The following is a 24,967-nucleotide window of genomic DNA, read 5'->3' as shown; positions in this document are numbered from 1 at the left end:
CAGGCAGTGTGCTTAGCTTTGGGGCACAGTGGTGAAAAGAAGGACCGTGGTCCCCGGAGCGCACGAAGAGGGAAATGAATGGAGTGCCCACACGAAGGATGTAAATCGCCCCCTGAGGAGTGCCCCAGAACTTCCAGTGACCTCATTCTCCCAGGTACCATGGTCACAGAATATGACCTCCAGCAACGGGGACTGCAGTGAACTTGACTGATGAGGAGGAGACGTTCGTTAGGGGAGGTCTAGGGGAGCCGTGGGCGGGCCAGGCGGGGAGAACCTTGCGCGCGCGCCCCCTGGCAGGGAGGAGTCGGGGGCTGGGATGCATGGGATTGTGGCCAATCAGATTTGCAGTTTGCCGAAATCTCCCCGGCCGGGTGTGAGGAGTGGTTGGAGAGAAGCAACAGTGGGTGGATGTATGGACTGGATGTATGGACCGGTTAGGAGGTGGTTGCAGTCAACTGACCGGGAGAGAGACGTGACAGTGACTTCGATGGAGGTGGTGATAGAGATGGTAAAGGCGATAGAGTTAAACCAGTTAGCCTGAGGTCTGGGCTTCATAGCTCTGTTTTGTGATCATAAGTTCAGAGGGAGCTAAGTACCTTCTGATTATCAACCCATCAACATGTCCCTTCTTTCTTCTTCTTGAACCTTTTGAGCAAGATAAGCAATGAGCTTCCCATTCCAGTTTCAGCCAAGGAAAAGGGCATCGTTGCCTTGGCCTGACAGTGTCCGGAACATAGCAGTGTCCGGAACATAGTTGGTAGACATTTAATTTATAATCGTGTGAATGAATGAGTGACTCAGTGCACGACTGTCAGCTCTTCTCTCAAGCCTTCGAGTCCTGGATGAGACTGGCCATAGTGAGGGCTCCACCTGCCGCCTCTGACTCAGGGCTGTGTTTATACACCACCCTCTCTCTTTATATACCCGTGTCAGACATTATTAATTGATTGCATCTCTTTTTCTTCTTGCCAAGTCCAGATGTGACCTCAGAATGCTTCTCCCAAAGCTTCGAGGCAGCCTGTACCAATAACACTTAACTGGAAACCCATTTGCTATTTTAACAGTGAGTAGAAGCTCACAAGCAAAGAAATTAACTGCGAACCCTCTATGTTTCTTCTGTGAAAATAGCAGTGACCCCAAGAGACCTAAATTCACCTTGCCCTTGTACTTTAGAATCGGCTTCTGCGAAGTTAGGAAATAGTCCACGAGAGCCCTCACTTCCGACACCAGCTGCAGAGTTCGGGGGTCCCCGAGGCCACCCTCATATTCCATACTTTGCTATGAGGAGACTCACAGAACTTGCTGAAAGCCGTTAAGCTCACTTATGGTTTATTACAGTGAAACGATGCAGATCAGAATCAGCCAAGGGAACAGACACGTGGGACAGAGTGCAGGAGAGTTCCGAATGCAGGGCTTCCAGTGGTCCTCTGCCAGCCGGGTGGTGGTCAGCACCAACTCCTCCTGGTAAAACATGACAGCATGGGTGGACTGCAGCCAGCCAGGGAACTCGCCTGAGCTTGGTGTCCAGAGGTAGATCTGATACCGTGTGACCCAAAACCCCCATTATAAATCGTGTTACTCCCCCATGTGACTCGAAATCCCCAGGTAAACAGTCAGTCACATAGGGCACTCCCAGAGCTTAGAGGTCACCTCCCAGGAGCCGAAGGCGAAGGCCAGCCCCTCTCTGGGCGAGGTTAAACTCTTCCCCAGGCAGCCTCTATTGCTCATCTTCAGCGTTTCAACAGTGTGATGATCTGATGCCATAAATGGCTAAAAAGAGACATTAAAATCTTTTGTTTGTTTTTAGAAGTTATTTTTCAAGATGAAGTCTAGGTACAAACACTGGACTTTATCGTGTATGTTCCACGGAGTGTGGTTAGGTACAGCAGTGCTCAAGTAAGGACGGTAGGCTTCCGGAGGCTGAGTGCCTGTGTCACATCCTGGGTCTGCCGGGTACTGATTATGTCACCTTAGCTAGTTATTTTACCTTTCTCTGCCTCAATGACAATAATAGTACCTACCTGATGTCGTTATGCTGAGGCCAAAATAGTGCGTGGCACCTGGAAGCTCTCCGTAAATGTTAGATGCGATTATTTTTATATTTATCACGGAAAAAAAAAATATCCATCTTTTTCAGATAATTTTCTGTGGGAACATTTGTAGAGTTTTTCCATGAAATTTTTCCATTTTCACACCTTTCTATCTCTCAACACAAGTGAAAATACGAAATAACAATCATTCTTAAGAAATTGTGTGTCTTCTTCCTGGGTCTGAAGTGCCCCTCGGGGTAAGTGTGTGCTAATGAGTCTGGGATGTGGAAATCGTTGGCAGGTCTTAGGCTGTAAATTGTGGGCAGATTGTTATAAAAAGACCTGTCATTTTCCCAAGATGCTCCTGAGAAATCTAGAAGACTTGGGAGAAATTAAGTTAAATCTCGGTTCAGTAATTTTACGACCAGTGTACCATGCCCTGATCTCACTTCCACTCATCTCTCTCTGACATCGAGCCCCTGGAAGACCGTCTGGTCACAAGCATGGCATTGCCAGGGCTAAAATACAGTCCGCCCACTGTGGACAGGCAACTCGGCCTTTCGGAAAACTATTTAAAACTGAATGAAGCGCAGACGTGTTCAGCAGTGTTAACAGAGCCTCGAGTTCATGCCAGCCGTTCATCGTTTTCAGGCTTTGCTGTGAGCTGCCCTTGTCCGTGTGTGGTTTGCATTAAGATTGTTTTTCCAGGGAGCATCATTTTAAACCTTTTCGGCATTGGAAGACATTCAGACTTAGATTTGAAGCTCTCGTTTCCCACTCTTGCGGGTTAGGGGTTCCCCAGTCTTCAGCGCCCAAGGACTGAGGGGAGCCAACTGTGTGAGGACTCAGCCGATAGAGTTTCAAAAAGACCGTTAGCTTCTAGGCAGGGGCCCCGAGCTCTCCGTGGATTTGTCTCACTTAGAGGATAGATACAGACAGTAGGGGCATTGCAAATGGTGACCCGACTACCTAACCGAGTGCTCTCTTGTCCCCCAGCTTATTTCCAGTGATGCCGATGGAGCCATCCAAAGGGCTGGAAGGTTCAGAGTGGAGAATGGCTCTTCAGACGAGGTAAGGAAGCCTCCCAGGTCCCGTATCGTCACCAAGCACATGGTTCTGTGATGCAGCAGTGAGCAGTTGGTGACCCTCGTTACCTCAGTGAGATTTGCCTCGGTGGAGCCTGGGAAGGGTAAATGGAGCTCTTCAGGGCTTCGCTTGAAGCAGATGTGAAGGGAAGATGCCATTATTCTTTGTACAGAAGGTGCCGTTAATAGGGTGACACATACCCTTTAAACGGTCTATAATGAAGACAGGTAGACACAAGAGATGAGACCAAATACGAATTTGCAACCTTGACACCCTTTGCGAATGGCCCGCAGAATCCCAGGCTAGTCACCTTGGCACTGCCATATCAGCAATACCAGGGTTCAGGAGAAAGATGCAAAAAATGACCATGAGGACAAAATGTCATCTTTATTCAGAGAAGACATCGGGAAGGACGCCATTACTATCTCCCACGCCTTGGGCCCACGCGCTCATTCTGGGCTCTTCCCGGTGTTCCTTGCCTTGTTTTACTTTCTTCTTTAAAACTTCCACTGCCTGCTCTATCTTTTGGGATCTACCCCCAAAACCACAGAGTGCAGCATAAGACCCTCCGAGTCTGTCCCTCATTGCCACCTTTCGGGGCGGGGGGCAGGGTGGGTAGTTCTCATTGTGCTCCAGGGGCCTCCAGCTTCTCAATCAAAGTCCCAGCTCCTCCTAGGTGTATGACCCTAGCAAGTAATCCAGCCCTTCTGAGCCTTGGTTTCTTCTTTATCTGTAAAACGGAAACTATCCTAGGATGATTGTGAGGATTCAGGCAGCTGAACTTGAAAAGCTATTAGCCCTAAGGCCTGGCATATGATAAGCATTTGATAAGCGATGGTTGTAATCCTAATAACGGTGGTGGTTGTTACCAGAACTGGTGCTGAATAGCCAGCCTTGCCTTCCCGACCAGCCCTGAATCAAACTCTCGGTGAAGGGATATAGATTAAACTCGAAAGGCCACAGCGTTCCAAAAGCCGTTACCCATCTTCGCCTTTGCCTTAGCTTAGCGCTCGCCCGCCCAAATGTGCACCCTCACCATTGTGCTGTGAGGCGCAGGGGCAATTCCATCTTGCGCGGAGCTCCGCATAGGTGCCCACGTGCTTCTTGTCCAGAAAGATGTCAACTGACCCACATAGAAGAAGGAACTCGCCGGGAATTTGCTACCGAAGCTTGAGAACAGCCCTCCCCAAATGGCCCCAGCTCTAGAGATGAGACAGTCTCAGCACCGTGGACTCAGGCAGCCCAGGGTGTCCCAGGAGCCAGGTCAACAGCAGAAGCATCGAGTCCTCATCGCCTAGTACTCAGAAAGCTAGCAGCCGCCATACTGAGTTTCTACATTGAGCACCTAAGGACTAGAGACCGCAGAGGTCGCCGTACCTCGAGAAATCCTTCCGCTACCAAAGTTTTGCAGAACGTCAGCCCAGCTCGGGATGAACAAACTTCACGGGACTTGCCCCAGACACATGAGCCCGGTTCCAGCCCCTGCCAGCCCAGGGCCTTGAGAAAAGCCCCGTCTCCCAGAAAATACAGAAGTGGAGCCTCCACGTGGTCCTAGGATCGCCACACACTTCGGTCATCAAACAGTCCTCACCTGGTGATGTCACCTGGTCCTGCCATCTGGGACCTGGTCAGGGACCAGAGGTCTCCTGTGGAGCCCAATGGTCAGGAGTGGCCCCACAGCTCGCCCGCAGGTTGGCCATGGCAGTGCATGTCACATCTTTAGAACTGCTTGGTGGGGTGACTGATTTCACAAATCGCGGTGGTCTGTTGAATTCAAAACACAGTCCTGTCTCGGATGGCTCCTCTGGAAAGTACGACATCGAGGCTCAAGTACGGTTTTAAATTTTGTGTCTACCAAAGCCACTGAGCGTGAGGACTCGGTTGGAGCAGCCTGCCTGTGTTTTGTACTGATGGTCTGCAGTTAAAAACTTCTAGCCAGCGTTAACGCACGGCCTGAGAGAAGACCTTGCGGGGACCTGAGGCTTGGGGAGGCGAGGCGGGAAACTGGCTTGCTCTGAGTTAGCTAAAGCAGTTAGTGCATTGGAAGATTCCATGGAGATGCTTAAAATTTTTCAGAAGCGTGAAAAGATAAATTGCAAAGCAATTGCACTGTTGGGTATTTTTGCTTTTGTTATTGAGTTTTAAGACTACTCTGTACGGTGTGGATGCTAGACGCTTGTCAAATATATGGCTGGCAGAAATGTCCTCCCTTCCTGCCTGTTGTCTTTCCGCTGTCTCGATTGTGTCCTTTGAAGCACAGAAGTGTTTGAATTTGATGCTGTCTAATGCATCTATTTTTTTTTTCTTTTTGTCGCCTGCGTTTTTCATGCCATAGCTAAAGAAACCATTGCCTAACCCAACGTTGCTTGGCCACTTCCTATAGTTACCATTCCCTTAAGGTAATGTCACATTCGCCTTTCGGATTTTTAAAACATGGTCAGCGCAATGGTTGTATCAGCCGTGACTGACCAATGCGATGCGCGGAGTTTGTTGTGGTTCTCTCCCTGCTGTTTGCCTTTTCCCCCGGCGTGTTTGTGGTGTGCTGTGTTTCCCCGTGTAGCTTGGCAGCCTGCCGGCATGCCGTTCGGGGTTCAGGTAGATGGTGTCGGAACTGAGTTAAATTGTACGGCATCCAGCTGGTGTCGGAGAATTGCTTGGCGGTGTGAGGAAAAAGATGCACGTCGGAATTGGTGTCAGAACCAGAGCGGGGATTGGCATTCACTTTTTCCAGATACCTTTCAACTAAATTCTCAGCTGGAGACTTTTTAAAACCACCCAGGCGATGCAGAACGGAACTGCAGACTTACATAGAGGTTGGCCTGTGGTCACAGTGCCTCCCAGACACTCCCGACTCAGCCTGCTCGCCGCCACGGCCACCTGCCTGGTATTTCTGGGTAGAGGCGGTCTCTTCTGATTTCCCCTTCCCTCGAATGTGTAGCCCCTTTGGGATGTGGCATGGAGTGGGCCTCCTGTCAGACTGACCTACTTCAGTGGGTCCTGGGGATTTGGTTCTTTGCCCTCTCATTCCTTGAAGTCACCAAAACCCAAGTTTAGTTTTGCCAGGATTGACAAATATCCTCAAGCTAAGTTCTTCCCTCAAGCTAAGAGCTCAGAAGGTGGTAAGCTCCACGTACCTCTCTGGGTTCCCACTTGCCTTCAGTTTTGGCCTGTAATTCTAGTGCTTTTACAGAGATGGTTTTTAATATTTTTCTAATACTTTTAGTTTCTTTAGCGAGAGGGTTGGTCGAATAACCCGGCCCACTGGCGTTACCAAAAACACAAGTTATAGCGGGAACTCTTTGCGTATAGCGCGTCAAGTCATTCACTCCAGCCACATCCGTAGGATCGTTTCTCGGTGCCGGACTGGTGTCGCCGGGGTGAGTAAGACCACTGGGGTCCCCGCGCCCACGGGCTCACAGAGCGGCAGCGGGGGCAGTCGGTAAGTGAAGCAGGTGCACGGGATGATGCACGTTTCGGTAACTACTGTGGGGAAAACAAGCAGGGGGCAAAGCAGCCACACGAGCCCTGCAAAGACGGGGTCGGCGGGCAAGGTGTCGTCAGGGACAGCACAGTGAGGCCAAGGCCGCTGAGCCGTGCTCCTCAGGCTGCGGTGAAGGACCCACTTTTTAACGTCCAGGCTGCTGCAGAACTCTGTGGTCCTGTCATAAGCGACGGCCGTGCAGCCCTGAACCCCTGCTGCTCACCGTCAGATTCAATACCACCCAGACCGGTCTGCCCTCGGTTTAAGGAGCCCGTCCTCAGGTGCCCAGGGATCTCAGATTGCTATAGAAGCTCCTCCGCTCCTGTACACTTCGTCGTGGGCTGGTGAACAGCTGGCGGATTGGCACCGCGGACCGTGCCTACCGCCTTAGCGCTCAGCTATGCCAGCCCCAAACCCAAGGCGCGAAGCCCGGTGACAGCCCGGTGCCCACAGTGAGCTCGAGTGTCTCTGGCAAAGGGAAACTTGCTGCTTCCTCAGGAGATTGTTCTCTCCTGATGCCAACTGATTCCAACACCAACCGAATGTCCTAAAATTCACAGGTTCAAGGTCTCAGTCCCGTAGACCGCCCTCCCTTCCCATGCCACCTGCAAGTATCAGGTCCACAGGTTACCCACAATTCTGACCCATGTGACTACAAAGTCAGAAGTTCCCACAACCTTCCTCCTCGGGTTCAGTGATTTTTTTAAATGACGCACAAAACTTGGGAAAGCACTTGACTCACTATTACCCATTTATTATAAAGGACAGAATTCAGGAGCAGCCAAAAAATAAAGAGCCTCGATGTGCTCACCAGCTCAGAAGCCCCCTGAACCCCATGATGTAGGGGGTTTTTAAGGAGGTTTCATCACATAAGCGTGATGGATCAAATGGGCGATTGAATCTCTCTCCAACCCTCTTTCCTCATCCCAGAGGTTTCAAGGTGGGATTCAAAGTGCCAAGCTTCTGACCAAGGCTTGGTCTTTCTAGCCACCGGCCGACCAGCCCCATCCTGAAGCTGTCTCGGGGCCCACCAAGAGTCACCTTGTTTGAACAAAAACCGCTTCTATCATGCTTATCACTCAGAAACAAATTCTAAGATTTTTAAGAGCTCTGTGCCGGGAACTGGAGACAAAGACCAAATATATATATATATGTCCTGTTGTGCCACACCCCCAAAGCAAATCATTTCATTCTCCAGTATCTCTGATTGCTGGAAATTTTTCAAAAATCGAACAGGATTCCTTTGTCTGTGTTTTCCGCTCAGAGTTTTTGTTTACATCTCCTGTAACCCATATTATAAGGCAGAGTTTCTGTTAATGTTCCCTGAAACCCATATTGTAAGGCTGTACCTCTTCAACATGATCACCCTCAGCACCCAGGACGTCTGCTGCTTTCCTCCTGAGACGTGGACTCGGTTCCCCTGCCTCCACCCTCACTGCTGCTCCCTGGACACGCACAAGGTCATCAACGAACCTTTTAAATTGAAACGCGCAGAGCTGAACTCAGGGCCCCCAAGGCAACACACACAGCCACAGAGGGGAGCAGGCTCGGCCCCTTCTGGACACTGCCCCCCCCCCCCGTTTATTAAGCCCGATGACCCAGTACGAACCACCGTACGCCACCCCCCAGCCCAGGCTTTTTCACGTGCGCTGTTACTTAGCCATGAGGCGACATCATAGTGTAGTGGGGACAATCTTGGAGTCCACCGAACCCGGGTTCAGACCTCAGCTCTACTACTCACCAGTTTGCGACCCGACGTCTGTGAGCCTCACTTCATAGCGGGTAAAAGGGGTACGAATGCCTGCTTCGTGGCAGCGGGCCTTCCCCATCCCATGCGTGTGCAATTTGCATCTGTACCTAAGTGTGGGATGCTGCCTTGTCCACACTGAATGTAACCTCATTGGTGTGTCCCACGATTGCGAACCGTCAAGGTTTTTTGATGTCTTGATCCTATTAGCTCGCCCACCGAGAGGCTTTATGCTGCCTTTGCTTCTCCTGCCATCTGTTCACTCATTCCAGTTATTAATTAAAATGAGTGCGGCCCTCGGGCGGGTCACTGGAGACTTCCCTTAGGGCTCTCTGGTATGTATCGGTGAGTCTACGGCAGAGCGGGGGACGGTCTTTCAGCTCTTCACAAATCTATCTTCCTTAGCATGGGGAGGGTTCTCCCATGTACCTTTGGGGGGATATGTAAATGAGCATAATCTTTTGGGAGGGCAATTAGGAATAATTAAAAATATATCCACCATTTAGCCAGCAGTTCCACTGTTAGGATGTGGATGGTAGCGTTATTTTAAACAAAACAAAAAAAATTTTCTGGACAACACCTGGAAACTACCCCAATTTCCATCAGTAGAGGAACGATTATGTAAATTCCGACATGTTATGCCATGGAATGCTTAGCAGCTGTTAGAAGGGATGAGGCGGAGGTAGGTGTAATGTCATGGGAAAATATTTAAGATACAGCGTGAGACAGAAAAGCAAGTTCCAGAATGATTTGTATGCTATCATCCCATTTCCTTTAAAAAAAAAAAAAAGATAAATATGCTTGTCGATAGGCAAGAAAATTTCCAAAGGGACATCTAAGAATTTAATAGTCATTTATCCTGGAGAATGGAAATGGGGGGTTAGGAAAGAGGCCGAGGACCTTAACTTACTATGTAGGCCCTTTTCTGCTGTCTACATATTTCATGCAGCTACACTCAACGGAAGTGTTTAATTAAAAAAAAAAAAAAGAATCTGTATAGTTGTGAAAAAGAACAAGGTAGATCTCTATATACTGACATAGAAATGTTTCTAAGGTATTTTCCTTAGTGAAAAAAAAGTTTCACTATAATATCTATATGGTCTCATTTATGAAAACAAATCATGTGTATGTGTGTATGAATGTGTTTATCTGTGTATTTATAGATAGAGTATATACATATGTTTATATCTTTGTAAATGCATAAAAAGATATGGGGCTCTCTGAACCATTTAATCTAAGACCATAGTTATTCTAGGGAAAGGCAGCGGATTGAGACATAGAGGACGGGGAGATGGAAAGATTTTAATTTTGTGTGATTTCACTTTTTTCAACCGGCTTATGTTTATATCTGCAATTCAAAACATTTTCGTTTATTTATTTATTTTTTTAATCCGTCTTCTTGACTGCCCATGTTCTCTCGGCGGTTTAACCTAGAAACCGAAGTCAAGTCAGCAGAAATGCATTCCCTCGTTAACCACACGCGCTCTAGGGCTGACGGAACTATCAGGGGCATCGTGGAACCCCGGGTCTCGTTCGCCGTATGAGTGTCGCGTCTCGTCGTGTTCTCGTGTTGAATCGGGTGGATTCCCCGCTTCAACTCAAGTAGTAGAGAGCATCCCGATAAAGTGAGGGGGTTCTTTACATATGGCTTTTCACTAAATCCTCCTCAAGATATCTCGGCCAGGTTCAGGCTCCCTCCTTCACATCCCACATGTAGAAAGGGATAAAAACAAACAAATAAACAAACAAAAAAACTAGTGATGGCCACAGGGAGCCTTCGTGGGCATTAGGACCTGATACAGAAACACTTCTAGATATCAGGACTCCTTCATATCCGAGCAGGTTTGCAGCACAGAGCGACTCAAGTTCATTACTGTCCATGATGCCTTTCAGCTAAGGATCCTCTGACAGGGCGTCCCACAAGTGTGGGCGTCGGCAGTGTTAACCTCCAGTCGGCTGGGCAATGTGCTCATCAGAATCTTTCCCCCGAACTTTCTCACCGATGTCAAAAAAAATAGTATGTCCCTGTGTCACTGTCGCCTTCAGGTGCTGCAGACAAACGTTCTGCATCTCCGAAGCCCTCCGCCAAATAGGTCATACTTAAAATAGCTGGGATTTAGTGCAGAAGTAAAACCTCAATCAGGTACTACCACACCCACTCCAGAACTGCTCAAACAGAAAGATGGAAAAGCTGAGCGTTGGTCAGAGGATGTGGAGCAGCTGGAATGTGCGTGTGTATTGCCAAGAGTGTCACCTGGTGCACACGTCCGCTTCGGACAACTCGGCAGGATCTGCTAAACGCAGCGTCTGCGTCCCGTGTCCTAGGATGTGCAGCCAACAAAAAGGCAGTGCTCGTGTGCCCCAAAAGACGGACACCAGAATGCGCAGAGTGGCGTTCTTCTTAACGACCAAGAACTGGAGGCGATCCCCACCTCCACCAACGGAAGAGCGACTCCATGACTTGTGTCCATACTGGGGGCTGCCTCATGCCGTGGGAAAGAGTGAGCTCCTGCTACACCAGTAACACGGACGCATGTCACAGATGTGATGCAGAAGGACAGAAAGCCCGGCTCCTGTGAAGACACACAACGCGACTTCATTCTACGGACTGCAAGAGCAGGTGAACAAATCTACGGTGCTGGGAGTCTGGATTATGGTTCCCTTTCAGATTGTGATTGAGTATTGACTGGAAACATGAATGGAGGAGCCTTCTGGGTACCAAAAATGTTTCCTGTCTCGATCCAGGTAATGGTTATAAGGGGGTATACATTTTTAAAAAATTATTTATTTAGCCGTTAGGGGGAACAGAGTTTTGCCACCCCAAAATGTGCCCTTTTTTTAGATATTATTTTAAGCTGGTTTTCTTTTTCAGGAAACGAAAGACTCAGCAGAGCCGTTCACCTCCCCCTTACCTGCCCAAAGAAATTCAGTCAGAAAAACCTGCTTCAGGAAGGGGGATCACCTTAGCATAATGCAAACCAAGTGTGGCAGGCAGGAAGGAACCTAGCAAAGTCCCTCCTTAGACTCCCCGCCCCCGTCCCCTTGTTTCTATGTGACCAGCAAGAATCGCTCACGAAATGTCTACACTTTCTCATCCACCTGTGACTCGCCTACCTTCCCACGAAGTCCAAGTCGCTATGCTCCTTTCTCCTTAGCTCAAGGTGGCATGTAAGCTTCAACTGCCCGATTTGTCCTCAGGTCCCCTAGTCTCACAGAAGCCCCGTATGTACATCTGTATTAAATTTGTTCTTTTCTTCTCCCATTACTCTGCCCTGTGCTAATTGGATTATTAGACCAGCCAGAAGAACTTCAAAGGGTAGGAGGGAAATGATCTTTCCTCCCCTTCCCTGTACCCTTGAGATTTGTGCGCTTTGCCGTCCGCGTCCACTACATGCCATCAGAAACTGGAGCGCACTTTCAGAATCATTCCGCTGGGGTCCTGGGAAGAGGGTCTTTGTTTCCCCCCCTTCGTTTCCATTCCTTTTGTCGGCGTCCGTGGATATTCTCGTCTTTACACCTCATCCCACGTGCTGTTAACAAGGAACAGGAAGTGTGTCGCTCCGCGAGACTCGCAACTTCGTGGTGTTGGGTTTTTTTTCTGCCAGTTTAGCTAAGTATTCAGAGAAGATGAAAGTTTCATAGGTGACTATCTGACTGTTAAAAAAAGAACTCATAGTCGCCAGTTCATACAGGATAGAGGTACAGGCATGCCGCTGGCCAGAGCCCCAGCTCCCTCGGGGCTGCTGGGCCGCGCTCGTCTCTCCCATGTTGTTCCATTCTTCAGTGGGCAGTGTGCAGACCCCTGAGGGGGGCGGGGGGACAGGCCACAGGAAGTGCTTCAGCAGGTCTAGAGCGTGAGGGTCATTTATTATGCCTTTGAACCTCCCTGGCAGTCTGTGAAGCCTATAGACCCCTTCTCATGATAATGTTTTTAAATGCAGGGGATGAAATCCCTAGGATCACAAAAGAAAACGGTTATACTGAAATGGGGATCCAAATGATTTTTTAAAACTAATGTACGATACCACAATATACATGCTTTTTTTAATACGTTAAATAACAAATCCCACAGCAGGTCTCATAACTATTGTAATTTTGAACAGTAAAGACCGTAAATAATATTCCAGGATCTCTGCAGTCACTATAATGAGTTCTAAAAATATCTGTGGATTTTTTTTTTTTTGGTGACATGGTTATTAGGGCTGCTCATTCTGCCGCAGTTTTTACATTTATTCATAATTGAAGGAAATTCCAAATTTTAGTTCGATGTTAGGGAAAACCAAGAATTTTATTACTCCATCCAAGTTCAGTCACATGCTGGATTCCTTTAGAGCCCCTGGTCTAGAGCACTGACTCTCAAAGTTCATTATTCACCAGAATCACCTGGGATGCTTGTTAAAATGCAGATTCCAGGGCCCTGGCCGCCGAGATTCTGAGGAGGAGCTTAGAATGGCCCAGGGTGCACATCTGAACGCATTGAGAAGCACTAAGCTAAGATCCGGGCTGCTACCTCAAAGAAATCTCTCAGCACTGCCCAAGTGTGGGAAGCTCAAGAGGCTTAAATGTCCTGATGATTTAAGAGACCCCTCTTGAGGCTCTGCTAGTGCTTTCTGGGATCGAGGGCCTTGGGACCATGACACCGGCCACTGTGGATCTGACTGTGTAAGGCTAGCTGCCTCGGCCAGATGTGACCTGTGTCCAGTCAGCTGATGCAGCCTGAGGCTAGCTGTGGACCCCAAGTTACGCCATAACTGCATGCCACATGGTGATGTAGTGGACGGAACTGGGGACGAGGAGTACTGTTGGTGGTTTATGGTACAAAATGAATTGCCATTGATAATGAATCATCCAGAAATTCCACAAGAAACAAAATCCAATTACATGCTCTTCCCAAGTCACAACCGAAAGGTCTAAACTAAGGGGCAACACCTTGAACAGGTGATCCACCTTCGCATCGCCAAAGAGGAACAGGTGGGGATCTCGATATCTGAAAAGCCGAGAAGGACAGCATTACTAAATGCAGCATTCCAACCAGGTGCGCACAACCTGAATCGAACCACGGGAAAACATCAGACAATCCCAAGGTGGGGAATGGTTTATCTTTAAAAAGGGGCGGGGGGGGGGTGCGCGCTGCAGGATGATAACAGACAAAAATTCTGTGGAAGCGTTCCAGACGAAGAGACGTGGCACTAAGCGATCCTGCACCAAAGGAGAAAGTGCTTTAAATGACATCGCTGAGTCAGCTGACAAAATGGGAGTACAGATGGCAGATTAAAGCTCTGTATCGAGGTTGAATGTACAAAAGTTGGCGAAGCTGGATGGTGGCTCTGTAAGGAGATAATAACGCCTCTCCTTGGGAAACACACCGAAGTCTTCAGGAATACAGGGCTATTGTTAATGCAACTTTGTCTTAAATGATCGAGAAAAGATTGGGTGTGCATGCATGCGTGCATGTGTGTGTGCGTGCATGCGCGCGCGTGTGTGTGTTGTAGAGAGAGAGAGAGGGAAATAAACAAATGAATAAATGGGCCAAAATGTTGTCAGTGAATCTGGCGAAGGGCACGCGGATGCTCTTTGCTTCCTTCTTATCCTCGCGACCTTTACGTAAATTTCAAATTATCGCCAAATTTTTTATATTTATATAAACTTATATAAATTATAAAACTTTATATAATGTATATCAATCGCTGATTTCTAAAAATCCAAGAAAATCCACTAAAAGCACAATAATACTAAGAAACTTTAGCCTACTTTTTTACTCCTTGATAGATTAGAAAAGCAGACCATAAAAAAAAAGGAATACAGAAGACGATATAATGGTTAAGATTTTTAAAAAGAAAACAAACTTCTGAAATTGGAATTGACTTCAGCTCCACTACTTACAATCTCTGCCAGCTGAGGCGACATATTTACCCTCTGCAAGCCTCACTTTTCTCATCTGAAAGTCTGGGGATAAAATCGCACCTGTCTCATGAAGTTGGTGAAGGTACTGTGAGGCCAATGCATGTAAGGTGCCCGGCCTAGTCCTGGGACCTTGGTGTTCGCTCAAGGGATGTCACTATTTCAGAGCCACGAGAAAGGCAGGAAGCATCCCGAGTCACTTTGTAAAGTAATAGAACCCTGAAAGCATGACATAAATCCATATGGAAAACTATAACTTCATCTCACTAACAAATATGATACATCAATCATTGCTTTAAATCTAGCTGTATATCCAAAGAATCCTATATACCATGACCTCTAGTGGGGTGTATTCTGTGAATCTAAGAATGATTCGGCATATAATTCATCATTATATTGCTAAGATTTTCCCCGTCTATCCTATTCTTTCCATAGTTGCCCCCAAAAATGCTTTCAATAAAACTCAATATTCATTCCTAAGAAAAGTCTCTTTGTAAACTTGGAATTGAAGGATACTTCTTCAACATGAGAAAGGAACTGTCCAGAAACATCTCATGAATCACTAGAGTCACGTCAGACCCAGAAGAGTGTGTTCCAAAAGTCTGTCTTATACACATGACACCATGTCGAACTGTATATTCATTATGATTCCATTTTGGTTAGAAAAGTACATCTGTATATACATGTAGGGAAAAATATTAGAGGAAACCATATCAAATCATTAATCATGATTACCTCTGGATAGAGGATTCACATGATTCGTTATGTTTGTGTTTTGCACATTGAGTTACTTTTATGATATATATATATATATTTTAATTTTTCAAATAATATGAACTCGAGTAAGATGCTGCAGAGAGATGCATTCCTGGTGAAATGTGCCAGTCACAGGGTAACGAACAGAAGGGCGTGCCCTGAGGGGACACCAGTCCCCAAATACTGTGGAACCTTTGGACCAGAAAGTAGAGAAACTTGAAACACACGTGATGTTCAAGTTAGAAGTAACTGAGTTCACTGGTCCGCTTGGTTCTTTTTCCCACACACCCCCGCGACCTTCTGTGCTGTGGATTCAGACCGGGTGCCTTGTCTGATGACGACACGCGGCTACAGCCCCGTCCGTGTGCTTCTAACGATGGTTCTTGGGGCTCCGCTGCACGGTCAGCCTCTTGTTTACTTTCCAGATAAGCCTCTTAATAGCGCGACTTTGTTCCATTACAGAACGCAACTGCCCTGCCAGGTACTTGGCGAAGAACAGACGTGCACTTAGAGAACCCCGAATACCACACCAGATGGTATTTCAAGTATTTTTTAGGACAAGGTAATTATGCCATTATGGTGGTTGGGAAGGAAGGACAATCAAAATGAAAGCTAATGTTGGTGTAATTTCTGGTGCCCTGTATGTGTGAAATTAACCAGTTTAGGGACACGAATGTCAGGGCATTTTGCTTCCAAGTCGGCAGTAAGCTTTGTTGACTTGAAGATTCAATTCAGAGTCTCAGCCCTGGAAGACTTGTAACATTTTTTTTTTCTGTTTTTTGTTTGTTTGGGTGTTTTTTGTTTTTTATTTTTTGGGTTTTTGTTTGTTTGTTTGTTTTTGGTCCCTGGGGAGTTAAAGGGAATTAGGTCATCTGAATGAGCGGTTTGAGGCCTAAGAAGAATTTGCTGGGTGGAAAACAACTGTAGACTTAACAAGACAAGTACCTTGTGGGTAATGGGATTTGCACACTTAGTTCAAGGCAATAAGGGAAAGAAATGGTTCCCCGAGCTTTGGCGCCGATGTAGAACTAGGCTCCTCTGACAGGTGTATATTTATCACCCACTGTGAGCCAGGCAGTGTGCACCGGTGAAGGCAGCCACGATCCTCATCTTCGTGGAGGCTGTAGTGTGGGTTCGAATTCTGGTTCTGCCATTGTTAAGCACAGGACCTTATACCGGTTACTCTCCACTTCTCCGAGACTTAATTTCCCTGTCTGTAAAGTCGGGCATATTACTGGTCCACACCTAGTAGGTTTGGACAGGCGTTTCAAGGAGATATAACAACGACAACAACAACGAAATGATGCCTGACACGTAGCAAAAGCTCAGTCATTAAAAGCGATGTAGATTTAAAGCGAAGGGCTCAAGTGAACATATATAGAAAGATAGACAATTGTGGTTAACGACAGACGCTATGGAAGAATAATCATTATGGCAGGATTAGAAACGGCTCAGATAAATTTCTCATCAGGCTAATACATTCGTTTGTAGGAGAGGTCGTGCTTGAGCTCTAAAAGACAGCAAATGATGTCTTTTTAAAAAATCCGATACCGCACTATTCTAAGAAGTTCACTTATTTGGCAAAGCATATTTCTGTATAAAGAAAGAAACCAGTGGGAAAACTGTCATCTTCCCAAATGCTCGAAAGCGCAGCGCCTGGAGCAGTGGTGACTTTAGAGGAAGATGGTGCCATCCGTTTGGATGCCTGCAGCTTCCTCCGCTGGCTTAAACCGTGAGGGACATACCGCGAAGCCCAGAGGGAGGGCAGACTCCGGGGCCGGTGCATCCTGTGATGTAGTCAGGGCCAATCCTCTTCAGGGGCCCGCAACGGCTCCCCCGAGCCCAGGCATCACCTCTGGACACCACTGTCCAGAGATCAGAGGAGGACATCTCCAAGAGCGAGGAAGCCTTTCCAGAAACCCCTTGGCACCCTTCCCCTCCTGTCTCGTTGGCCAGACTGGGAGTCACATGTTCATCCCCGAACCAGTCACCGGCGAGGGGGCTGCGAGTGCACGACTCACCTAGAGTGATAGGTCCTGTCCCGCGCCGGGTTTGGCGGGACTGTGCCCCGATCCCGTGGGAAGGGCTGCGTCCCACCTGACGCGTCCACACTGCCGGCGACCGAAGAGCCAGTCGCATGGTCACTGTTCTAAACCCGTTTCTTTTCCAGTCCATCAGAATTACGTGGGAAACGATGCAGAGAAGAGCCCCTTCTTCTTGTCTGTGACCCTTTCTGACCAAAACAATCAGCGTGTCCCCCAGTACCGTGCGATTCTTTGGAGGAAAACAGTAAGTAACTGGCCTTGCACCTGGAGGTTCAGCACCGCTCACCCCGCATGCCGCGCTGCCTCTGTTTATGTAAGCTTCTGGGTAAAGCATCAGGAAATTTATTTAAAGCAGGTTGAAGGTAACAGTCTGATGCAGAGTTAGGCCTCGCCTGCGAATGACGTCCTGCAGACAAGCTCTGGCACTTAACACCTCTCCCCACGTCCCTCGGGGAGACACCGCCATCAGCATAGCTGCTCGTGAAGCAACCTTTATGCATCTGTTGCAGAAGATGATGTTGGGGCGCTGGGCTCCAGTCTGTTTCTCTGGAGCAGGCATGATCACCATCGTTTCTCGTTATCCACCTCCTGCAAAGGGGTAGCACCTTTGTCCAAAGCCTCTTCTGCACCAGGAAGGCTGTTTCCTGTGCCCACTTCCCCCACCTTTTTTTTTTTTTTTAGTGTTTGCTAATGACAGCATTCCATTCTCTTCTGGTTTAAATTATTTGTCTTTTGGACAAATAATCCGTCTTTCCAATTTTTCCCTGCCCCTCGCTCCTCTTGAAGCTGATGTTTGGGTGCCCGGGGAGAGGGTTTTGTGAGACCTCATGGTGAAGAAGACCTTGGACCCACACGGGGGCCCCTGGGTTCTTTCTGGTTCCTGTGGTGGAGTGGCTGATCGGGTGTCTGAATCAGCAACCACTGAGGTGTAACTGGTCCCCTCTGGCCTTTTTTGGGGTCATTGGAAAGCACCCTAAAATTCAAAGTCCCAGCCATTTGCCCTTGTTGTGAAGTCACCACATGTTGTAAACTCTGTGACCTGATCCCGGGTCTCTGCCAGCTGCCAGGCCTCCCATGGGCTCTGCCCCCTCTCACTGGGCATCCCAAAATGGGAGGAGGCAAGAGATTGCCTGAGGCTCATGTCTCTTATCCTGCTGACCATCCGCCCTCGAAGCCACTGAGTTATTGCCCCTTACCATGTCCGAACAGGCTCTACCTGGACCTAAGGTTCTGTGGATGGCCGTGCCTGGGACGTGAGCCTCTAGTCCAGATGTCCTTAGGGGCCTCCAGGTCCGACCTCGACGTATCTGCAGCACGCTCCCCGCCCCTTTCAAGGCCTGCCTCGGAGTGGGGCGCCGAGGACCCCGGCACCTAAGCCCTCAGCTTTCCTACCTTCCTCCCCTCCACCAAGGCAGGAAGGCGTAGGTTTCGTACTTCTGCTGCCTTTCCGGAACATGTCTTCATGACATCAAATCTTCTTCCCTCAGGAAGTAACAGTCACTCTACCTCCTGATCTGGGACGTCGCCAGGAACCGTGGGAGGAAGAGTAGGGCAAACGCAGGAGGACATTTTTTCTTATTTCCAAAGATGTTGTCTCTGTTACATTACAAACTGTAATAAGCACTCTGAAGGAAACAAAGGCACAGAATCGCATGGGAGACCAGCTATAGATACGACGGTGCAGGGAAAGCTTAGGGAGACGATGGCATTTAATAAAGGCTTGCGGGATGAAAGAGCAGGGGTAGGGGTGGGGGAACGTTCCAGACAGAAGGGGCAACAAACAAGGCAAATGAGGGGCGTCCTGGGGGTCCCTCTCGACCAGTATTAGAGAAGTTAGAAGGAGGGCCTTCAACCCCAGGACCACAGTGGAGGCACCAGCACAGGGCTGGGCACAGTGGGTACCCGTCCCTTCTCTTGAGAAGTGCCAGGGTCAGGCCTCTGACCCCGGACTTAAACTAGGGGCCAGGGCAGGGGAGCATTTGCTGCCACCTGTAGGGGGAAGTGCGGAAAGGCAGCGAGGAACTGGAAAATCAAAGCCAAAGGGCAGAACACAGCATGGGGGCCGAGGGGGGACGTTGTTAAGCCCCTGTTGGCCCAGATCTAGTGCTGGAGACTGTGGGAGTCTGAAGTAGAGGCTCGGCACCTCCTCTCCCCTCTGCGAGCTCGCACCCCCTCTCCCCACTGCGAGCTCGCATTCTCTTAGAAAACAGAGAAATAGCCAGACATATAAACTCTGCTTTAAACAGTCTTGGCTCTCTCTGCTGTGTTTCTTCTAAACACAAAGAAAAGGCTTCTTCCACACACACACACACAAAAAAATACTATATATATATATATATTTATTTATATATATATTTATACTTGTAAAAATTTTGTTAAGACAATACAGAAAAAAAAGTCAAAATCCAAGTGCTCAGAGATAATCACTGCACCATCCTCTGGACATCTGTGCACGCGCACGCACACAGGCGCACGCACACCCGGCCGTGTACGCGAGGCGGTGTGCAGCCTGCCTGTCTCTGTCCTCGCCCCGCTCGCTCAGTGTGTTCCGACACGCATGTGGGCTTGACTCTACCTCCGCGTTCGCGGGTTTGCCTGGAAACCAGCAGACTGGACGGGGTTTTTGTTTGGAGAGCGACTCCGGAAAGGGAGAAGATGGAAGGAAGAGCTTCACTGGCTCGTGGTGAAGAAAAATCCGAATCAACAATCCCGCGAGCCTTGGGCTTCGCATCCCGGCAGCAGCTCACGAAGCTGTGGTCGCCCGGGCTGGGGCCAGGTCCCCTCTCTCTTCCATCCGTTCCCCCTCACGCCGCCCCTGACTTCTCTTTAAAACTGCATCCGGAATGTTCCATGAGAAGAGGAAGTAGACGAGGTAGGGGCTGAGCAAGAAGGTCAGGTTCAAGAACCTCTTCTAGGCAGGTCGGCATCCCACACGGGTGACTTCAGCGTGAGGTAGGCTGGGGGCGGGGAAAAGGCAAGGCCACAGAAATCACTCAAGTTTCAAGGAATGGTTCATGTGGGATTTGAAAACGTATATTCCTATCATAACATTCCTCTATAGCGGGAGAAATTTTTTAATCTCCGTAACACAAACTACACACACACACACACACACACACACACACACACACACGCACATACACACACACGCACGCACACAGCTGAATCTGAATTTCCTTGGCTAGCAGAGGGCCCATAGGAAGTAGCCGTCTGGTCCAACTTCAGGAGCCGGGCTGAGGCCGCCAGTGCTCCAGAGGCATGGACGCGAAAGTTTACTTTGCTGAACACGCTTCCGGGCTCGAACAGCCGGGGAGCTCCACTCCTGTAGCGTTGTGCGGGGCTTGGACAGATGAGCTGGCAGATGTGTCCCCGAAACACGAGGAAAGTCATCGTTACTTCTTTGCCACCTCCTGCAAGAAATGTTCCTACCATTCTCGAGCCGTTTGTGCTGCCAATTCTATTATTAGTCCAAGTGGGAAAGGAAGTTTTAAAGGTGGACTCTGTCATAATCCCTTTTGCTAAATGAGTAATGTAAATCCTTAGTGGATTATAAATCTTTATCATCTTTTTTAGGGGGAGTTATAAGGAGACTGGTATTCCTTTTTTTTTTTTTTTTTCTGGGTGGTTTGCATGTAAGACTGAACCATTCAGGCAAAATCATTCATTCATTCCCTTTCATTCAACCAATATTTCTTGAGTACTTTCTGTGAGTTAGTCGCAGTGTAGAGAGGAGGAAACAGACTTTAAATAAGAAAACAGAAAACTATACAAGTACACATTATGCAGACCACTCTGAAAGAGTCAGATGATTTCTAGTTCAGTCTTTGACTTGGAGCTGTCACGTTCGGGTCCCATTGAACATGTGGAGACTGTTTCCTTAGGATCTTCGAGATCAATCTGACTCTTGGCTCAGGGACTAAACCCCCTTCTCATCTGGTTCAGATGGCTCTTCTCAGCCCAATACCTAAGACACTGAGGACCCGTCAGTTTACATCAAAGAGTACCATGAGCCTAGTGGAAGATGCTGTCAAGACTGAACCAAGATTTTTTGCCAACGCAGAATGTGTTTATTCCTACATATGCCCCTTGAAGAAAAATGAGAAAGACTAGGCATGGTTTTTTGGTTTTATTTTTTTTTTTAATAGCCAGGTAAGGCTCTTTCAGAGATGAAAATTACTGATTTGATGTTTTGACTTTCCAGGGTACCCAGAAAATATGCCTTCCCTACAGCCCCACCAAAACTCTGTCTGCGAAATCCATCTTAAGGTGAGTACTACCAAATGAAAACCCCACGCCAGGGGCCTTTGTCATTTTTCTCCTGTGGTCATTCTGTTAGCTTTCTGTTTTCTTCGACCAGATATATTGCTCAGCACTGAACATGCATTAGCTCATGTAATCTTCACAGTAGCCATAAAAGGCAGGTCCAGTCATTATCCCCATTTTATGGATGAAGAAGTGGAGGGTCGGGGAGAAAGCCAAGGTCACACGGCAGTACGTGGTAGACCGAGTCCGGGTCCGGTTCATCCTGAGCATCTCCACGCTGCATTAACTGTCTGCTTCCTTTTTTCTTGTGTGCAAGCAGATACTTTGGTTCCGTAAAGAAAATCAGGAAATATTTTTTCCTTTCATGTTTCTGCTTTGAAATGGAAACTTCGGTGTCAGCAAACGCTGCTCAGGGAATAATGTGCTTGTTCTTCACCAGACAGAAAGTTAAACGAATGGCACATCCCGCCGCCCTGTGCTCAGCTGTCTCTGGTGCCCCCACTTCCCCCACTCCCTTTCCTCTCTCCCCCCTGCTGGCTGGCCGCCTCCGCTAGGGAACGCCACCGCTCAGATCGGGCCCGTTGCGCGGTCCCCGGCTAAGACAGCACATCACTGCTATCAGTCACTTCTGTTCGTCAGGCGCTGTACGAAATGCTTTCCCAGCATCCTCCTTAAACCAGCTCCACAAAGTGGATCTGTGATTATCTCCGCTCCACACAGGAGGACTCGGCGCCTCAGAGAGTGACAACGATCTCACAGCCCGTGAGCCCGCAGAGCTGGGCTTTAAACCCGGGTTCGTGTGACTCCAGGGCGCGAGGGCCGTTAACCGCTGGTGCCATGTGGTGTGACTACGAGAGCTCGTTCCGTGCCCTGGCGACTTACGCTCTGCTCAGCTGGAGCTAGGTGCCAGCGGGCATGGCGTCTGCCGTGTTCCCAATGCAGTTCTCACTTGCCATAGTGTCCCTTCGAGTGTCCAGGTTGACACTCTCAGCCACAGTGGCACCTGGCCAATGAAAGGGCACTGCGATTAAGAAGGTGGAAATTTCATATCTCATTTGCAAGCTTGATTTGGTCTCCTAATTGCAGACTTTCCCCTGTCTGCTCTAGGGCTTCAGGTTTTTCTTCCAAGTGGTTTGAAGCCCACGTGAAGAAAGCATCAGCGACGAGGTTAACACTTTGGCTGAGCACAGAAACATCTTGCTGCTTCTAAATCTTAACTCGCCTTGAAAGGACCACTTTGAATTATAGTGGCTTAAGATTTCTGTGCCTCTCTTTTTCCTAAAAAGGAGTTACTCCAGCTCCTTCCAGCTTTATTTTTAAAGACAAGGGATTTCATTTAGTTCTAATGTCATTTAGTTATATGACTAGGGCCCTCGCTTCTCAGCCCACCACTCATAGCCAGAGCAAGCTTCAGCAAGAAGGTGTTTTGAAAGTGGTGAAAAATTCAAACTTTTACAGTTGCTGCCAGTTGGAGAAAAGAGTTTGTCTTCATTCTCGTTATAATCACGAACTAAAAAAAGAAATTAAAATATAAATACTATGGAGCCAGATAAGCCCAAGTTCAAATCTTGGCTCTGCTATTTAACAAGCTGTTATCGTGGACTGAGCCTCAATTTCCTCATCTTTAAAATGGGGATAAAATAGTACTTGCCTCATAGAAACTAAATGAGATGAAAGCATTTGAATACGTAAGTACTTTATAAACATTAGCCAGTATTTTTACCTGTCACTTACAAATACAGGAATCCTGGCTGAAACGGGCCTTGGAGATCATCTAGTTCAACTTCCTTGTTTTACCTCTAGGGGGACTTAGGCTAGAGGACGTCAATGCTGCTCATCCAGGGTAAAACAAAAGAACAACTTCGTTAAAGACGGTCTTTTGCCCCAAGTGGCAGAGCCAAAGGAAGAAAAACATATCAGGTGGCCTCAGTTACGTTTCATCTTACCATTAATTGCTGTGTAAATGTCAAGGAATCGCTTTTTGAGCAAATAAAAGTAAGATCATGAAGATTAGTCAGGATAGCCGGAAACAGACGTTCCCGAGTCCTCCATTCCTCCCTTATTATATAAGTGTCATTAGGGGACAGTTATACAAGTAAAATCCAGTGCAGTACTTGGTTTCTGTCGGATATTTTCATGTTTATTCACTGCTCCTCCTTTGTTGGGTTTTTATCTCCTGTGGGCCAGGCCCTTCCATGATTTACCAGGAGATATTATTTAGCTTCTCTAAAGCAGGGGTCCTCAACCCCTGGGTCACAGACCAGTACCGGTACCGGTACTGGTCCATGGCCTGTTAGGAACCGGGCCACACAGCAGGAAGTGAGTGGTCGGCAGCGAGCGAAGCTTCGTCTGCGTCTGCAGCCGCTCCCCAGCGCGAGCATCACCGCCTCGGCTCTGCCTCAGGTCCTCAGGCCTTAAAGTCTCACAGGAGCGCTAGTCCCTGGTGCTGAAAAGGCTGGGGACCGCCGCCGCCCTAGGGAACTGAGATTACGCCACGGTATTTGAGTCTCCCCCACACCGTGGCTCATTCTGTCCATTCTGTTGCAGTGCCATGAATCTGGACAAGTTTGAGAAAGGCCCCAGGGAGATTTTTCATCCTGAGATACAAAAGGTAACGGAGAACTCTCTGCTTCGTAACTGTATAAATTTGATCGCGGCGTTAGATTGGGACCGACAGGTGCGTCAGTGGTTCTGAGCCTCCCATCCCTGCCAGAATCACCTGGGCAGCTCTGAAAACGTCCTCATAGGGAGCCTCACACCTGAGATTCTGATTTGGTAGGTCCGAGGGAGGGGCCGGGAACCTGAGTGTTTCAGAAGTTCCGCGAGTGATTCCGAGGCACAGCCACAACGAAGAACCGCTGAGCTACATGGTCCCCGATCCGTGAACCCAAAGGGTTTGTGCTCAGAAGGAGCTCATTGGCTTAAAGCCAGTCCTTTTACTGAGCAATATGGAATGATGTGGAATGCGAGATTTTCTTAAGTCAATAAAATGAGAAATGTGTTTCTTGAGATCCAATTCACATAGAACGCTGTGCTGGGTCCCAGAGAGGACGGAGGGTGTCCAGACTGTCATCCTGTTTTCTTTGAACTTATGGTTAAGGGGAAACAGTCTACACTGGGAAGAAAAAACCCCCTGAGTCATAGGTAATGGTCCATCGGAAAAATGTCTACCAAACTAACCGACTTGCCTTGAAATCCTCCCCTTGAAACATGTGAACTCGGCCGTCACTAGTAGTGTGCCAGCTGTGTGTCAGGGAGCTCCTAGGAGCCGGGCGTGCCAAGGCTAGGTGACAGGGAAGAGGCTGGAGTGATGGGGTCGGGGTGGGGATTCCATCTGGAAGGGAAGGGGTTCACAGAGGCTCTCCGTGGAGAGGCCGCGCTTGAATCTGCCTTGGGGGAAGTAAACAGTGTGAAGAGGACCCATGGGAGGACAAGCCCGTGCCTAGTACATCTTTAAAATACAATGAGCTTTTAGCATAAAGCGATTGGCTCTCAGCTCACCTAGGAGGCAGGCAATTCCCTTATCTTTTGTTTTAATGTAATTCTTAAAATATCACATGTACCCTGCCTGCACTCCAGAAGGAACTGAGGCAGAAATGAGTAGGTGAGGTTAAACTTCAAGCCGCTTTAAGCTGTGCTATGCTTAGAAGTAATTTTT

The 24,967-nt window shown here is 48.2% G+C and overlaps 1 protein-coding gene across 9 annotated transcripts in view; it reads left to right on the top strand.

The window, feature by feature from the left end:
- The window catches only part of GARNL3 (GTPase activating Rap/RanGAP domain like 3), a 126,938-nt gene that overhangs the window by 50,358 nt on the left and 51,613 nt on the right, over nt 1–24,967 (top strand). For all 9 annotated transcript variants that reach the window (XM_036217589.1, XM_036217588.1, XM_036217587.1 and 6 more), the window contains 5 exons: nt 3,027–3,101; nt 15,464–15,563; nt 17,172–17,290; nt 21,248–21,312; nt 23,857–23,920. In XM_036217589.1, the coding sequence (XP_036073482.1) occupies nt 3,027–3,101; nt 15,464–15,563; nt 17,172–17,290; nt 21,248–21,312; nt 23,857–23,920 (423 nt within the window). The remainder of the gene's footprint in view (nt 1–3,026; nt 3,102–15,463; nt 15,564–17,171; nt 17,291–21,247; nt 21,313–23,856; nt 23,921–24,967) is intronic.

The sequence above is a fragment of the Rousettus aegyptiacus genome, unplaced genomic scaffold (genome assembly GCF_014176215.1).
Source record: "Rousettus aegyptiacus isolate mRouAeg1 unplaced genomic scaffold, mRouAeg1.p scaffold_m13_p_3, whole genome shotgun sequence".
Lineage (NCBI taxonomy): Eukaryota > Metazoa > Chordata > Mammalia > Chiroptera > Pteropodidae > Rousettus > Rousettus aegyptiacus.
Note: the sequence above shows the minus strand (reverse complement) of the source record. Positions and strands in the feature narration are given on the sequence as shown.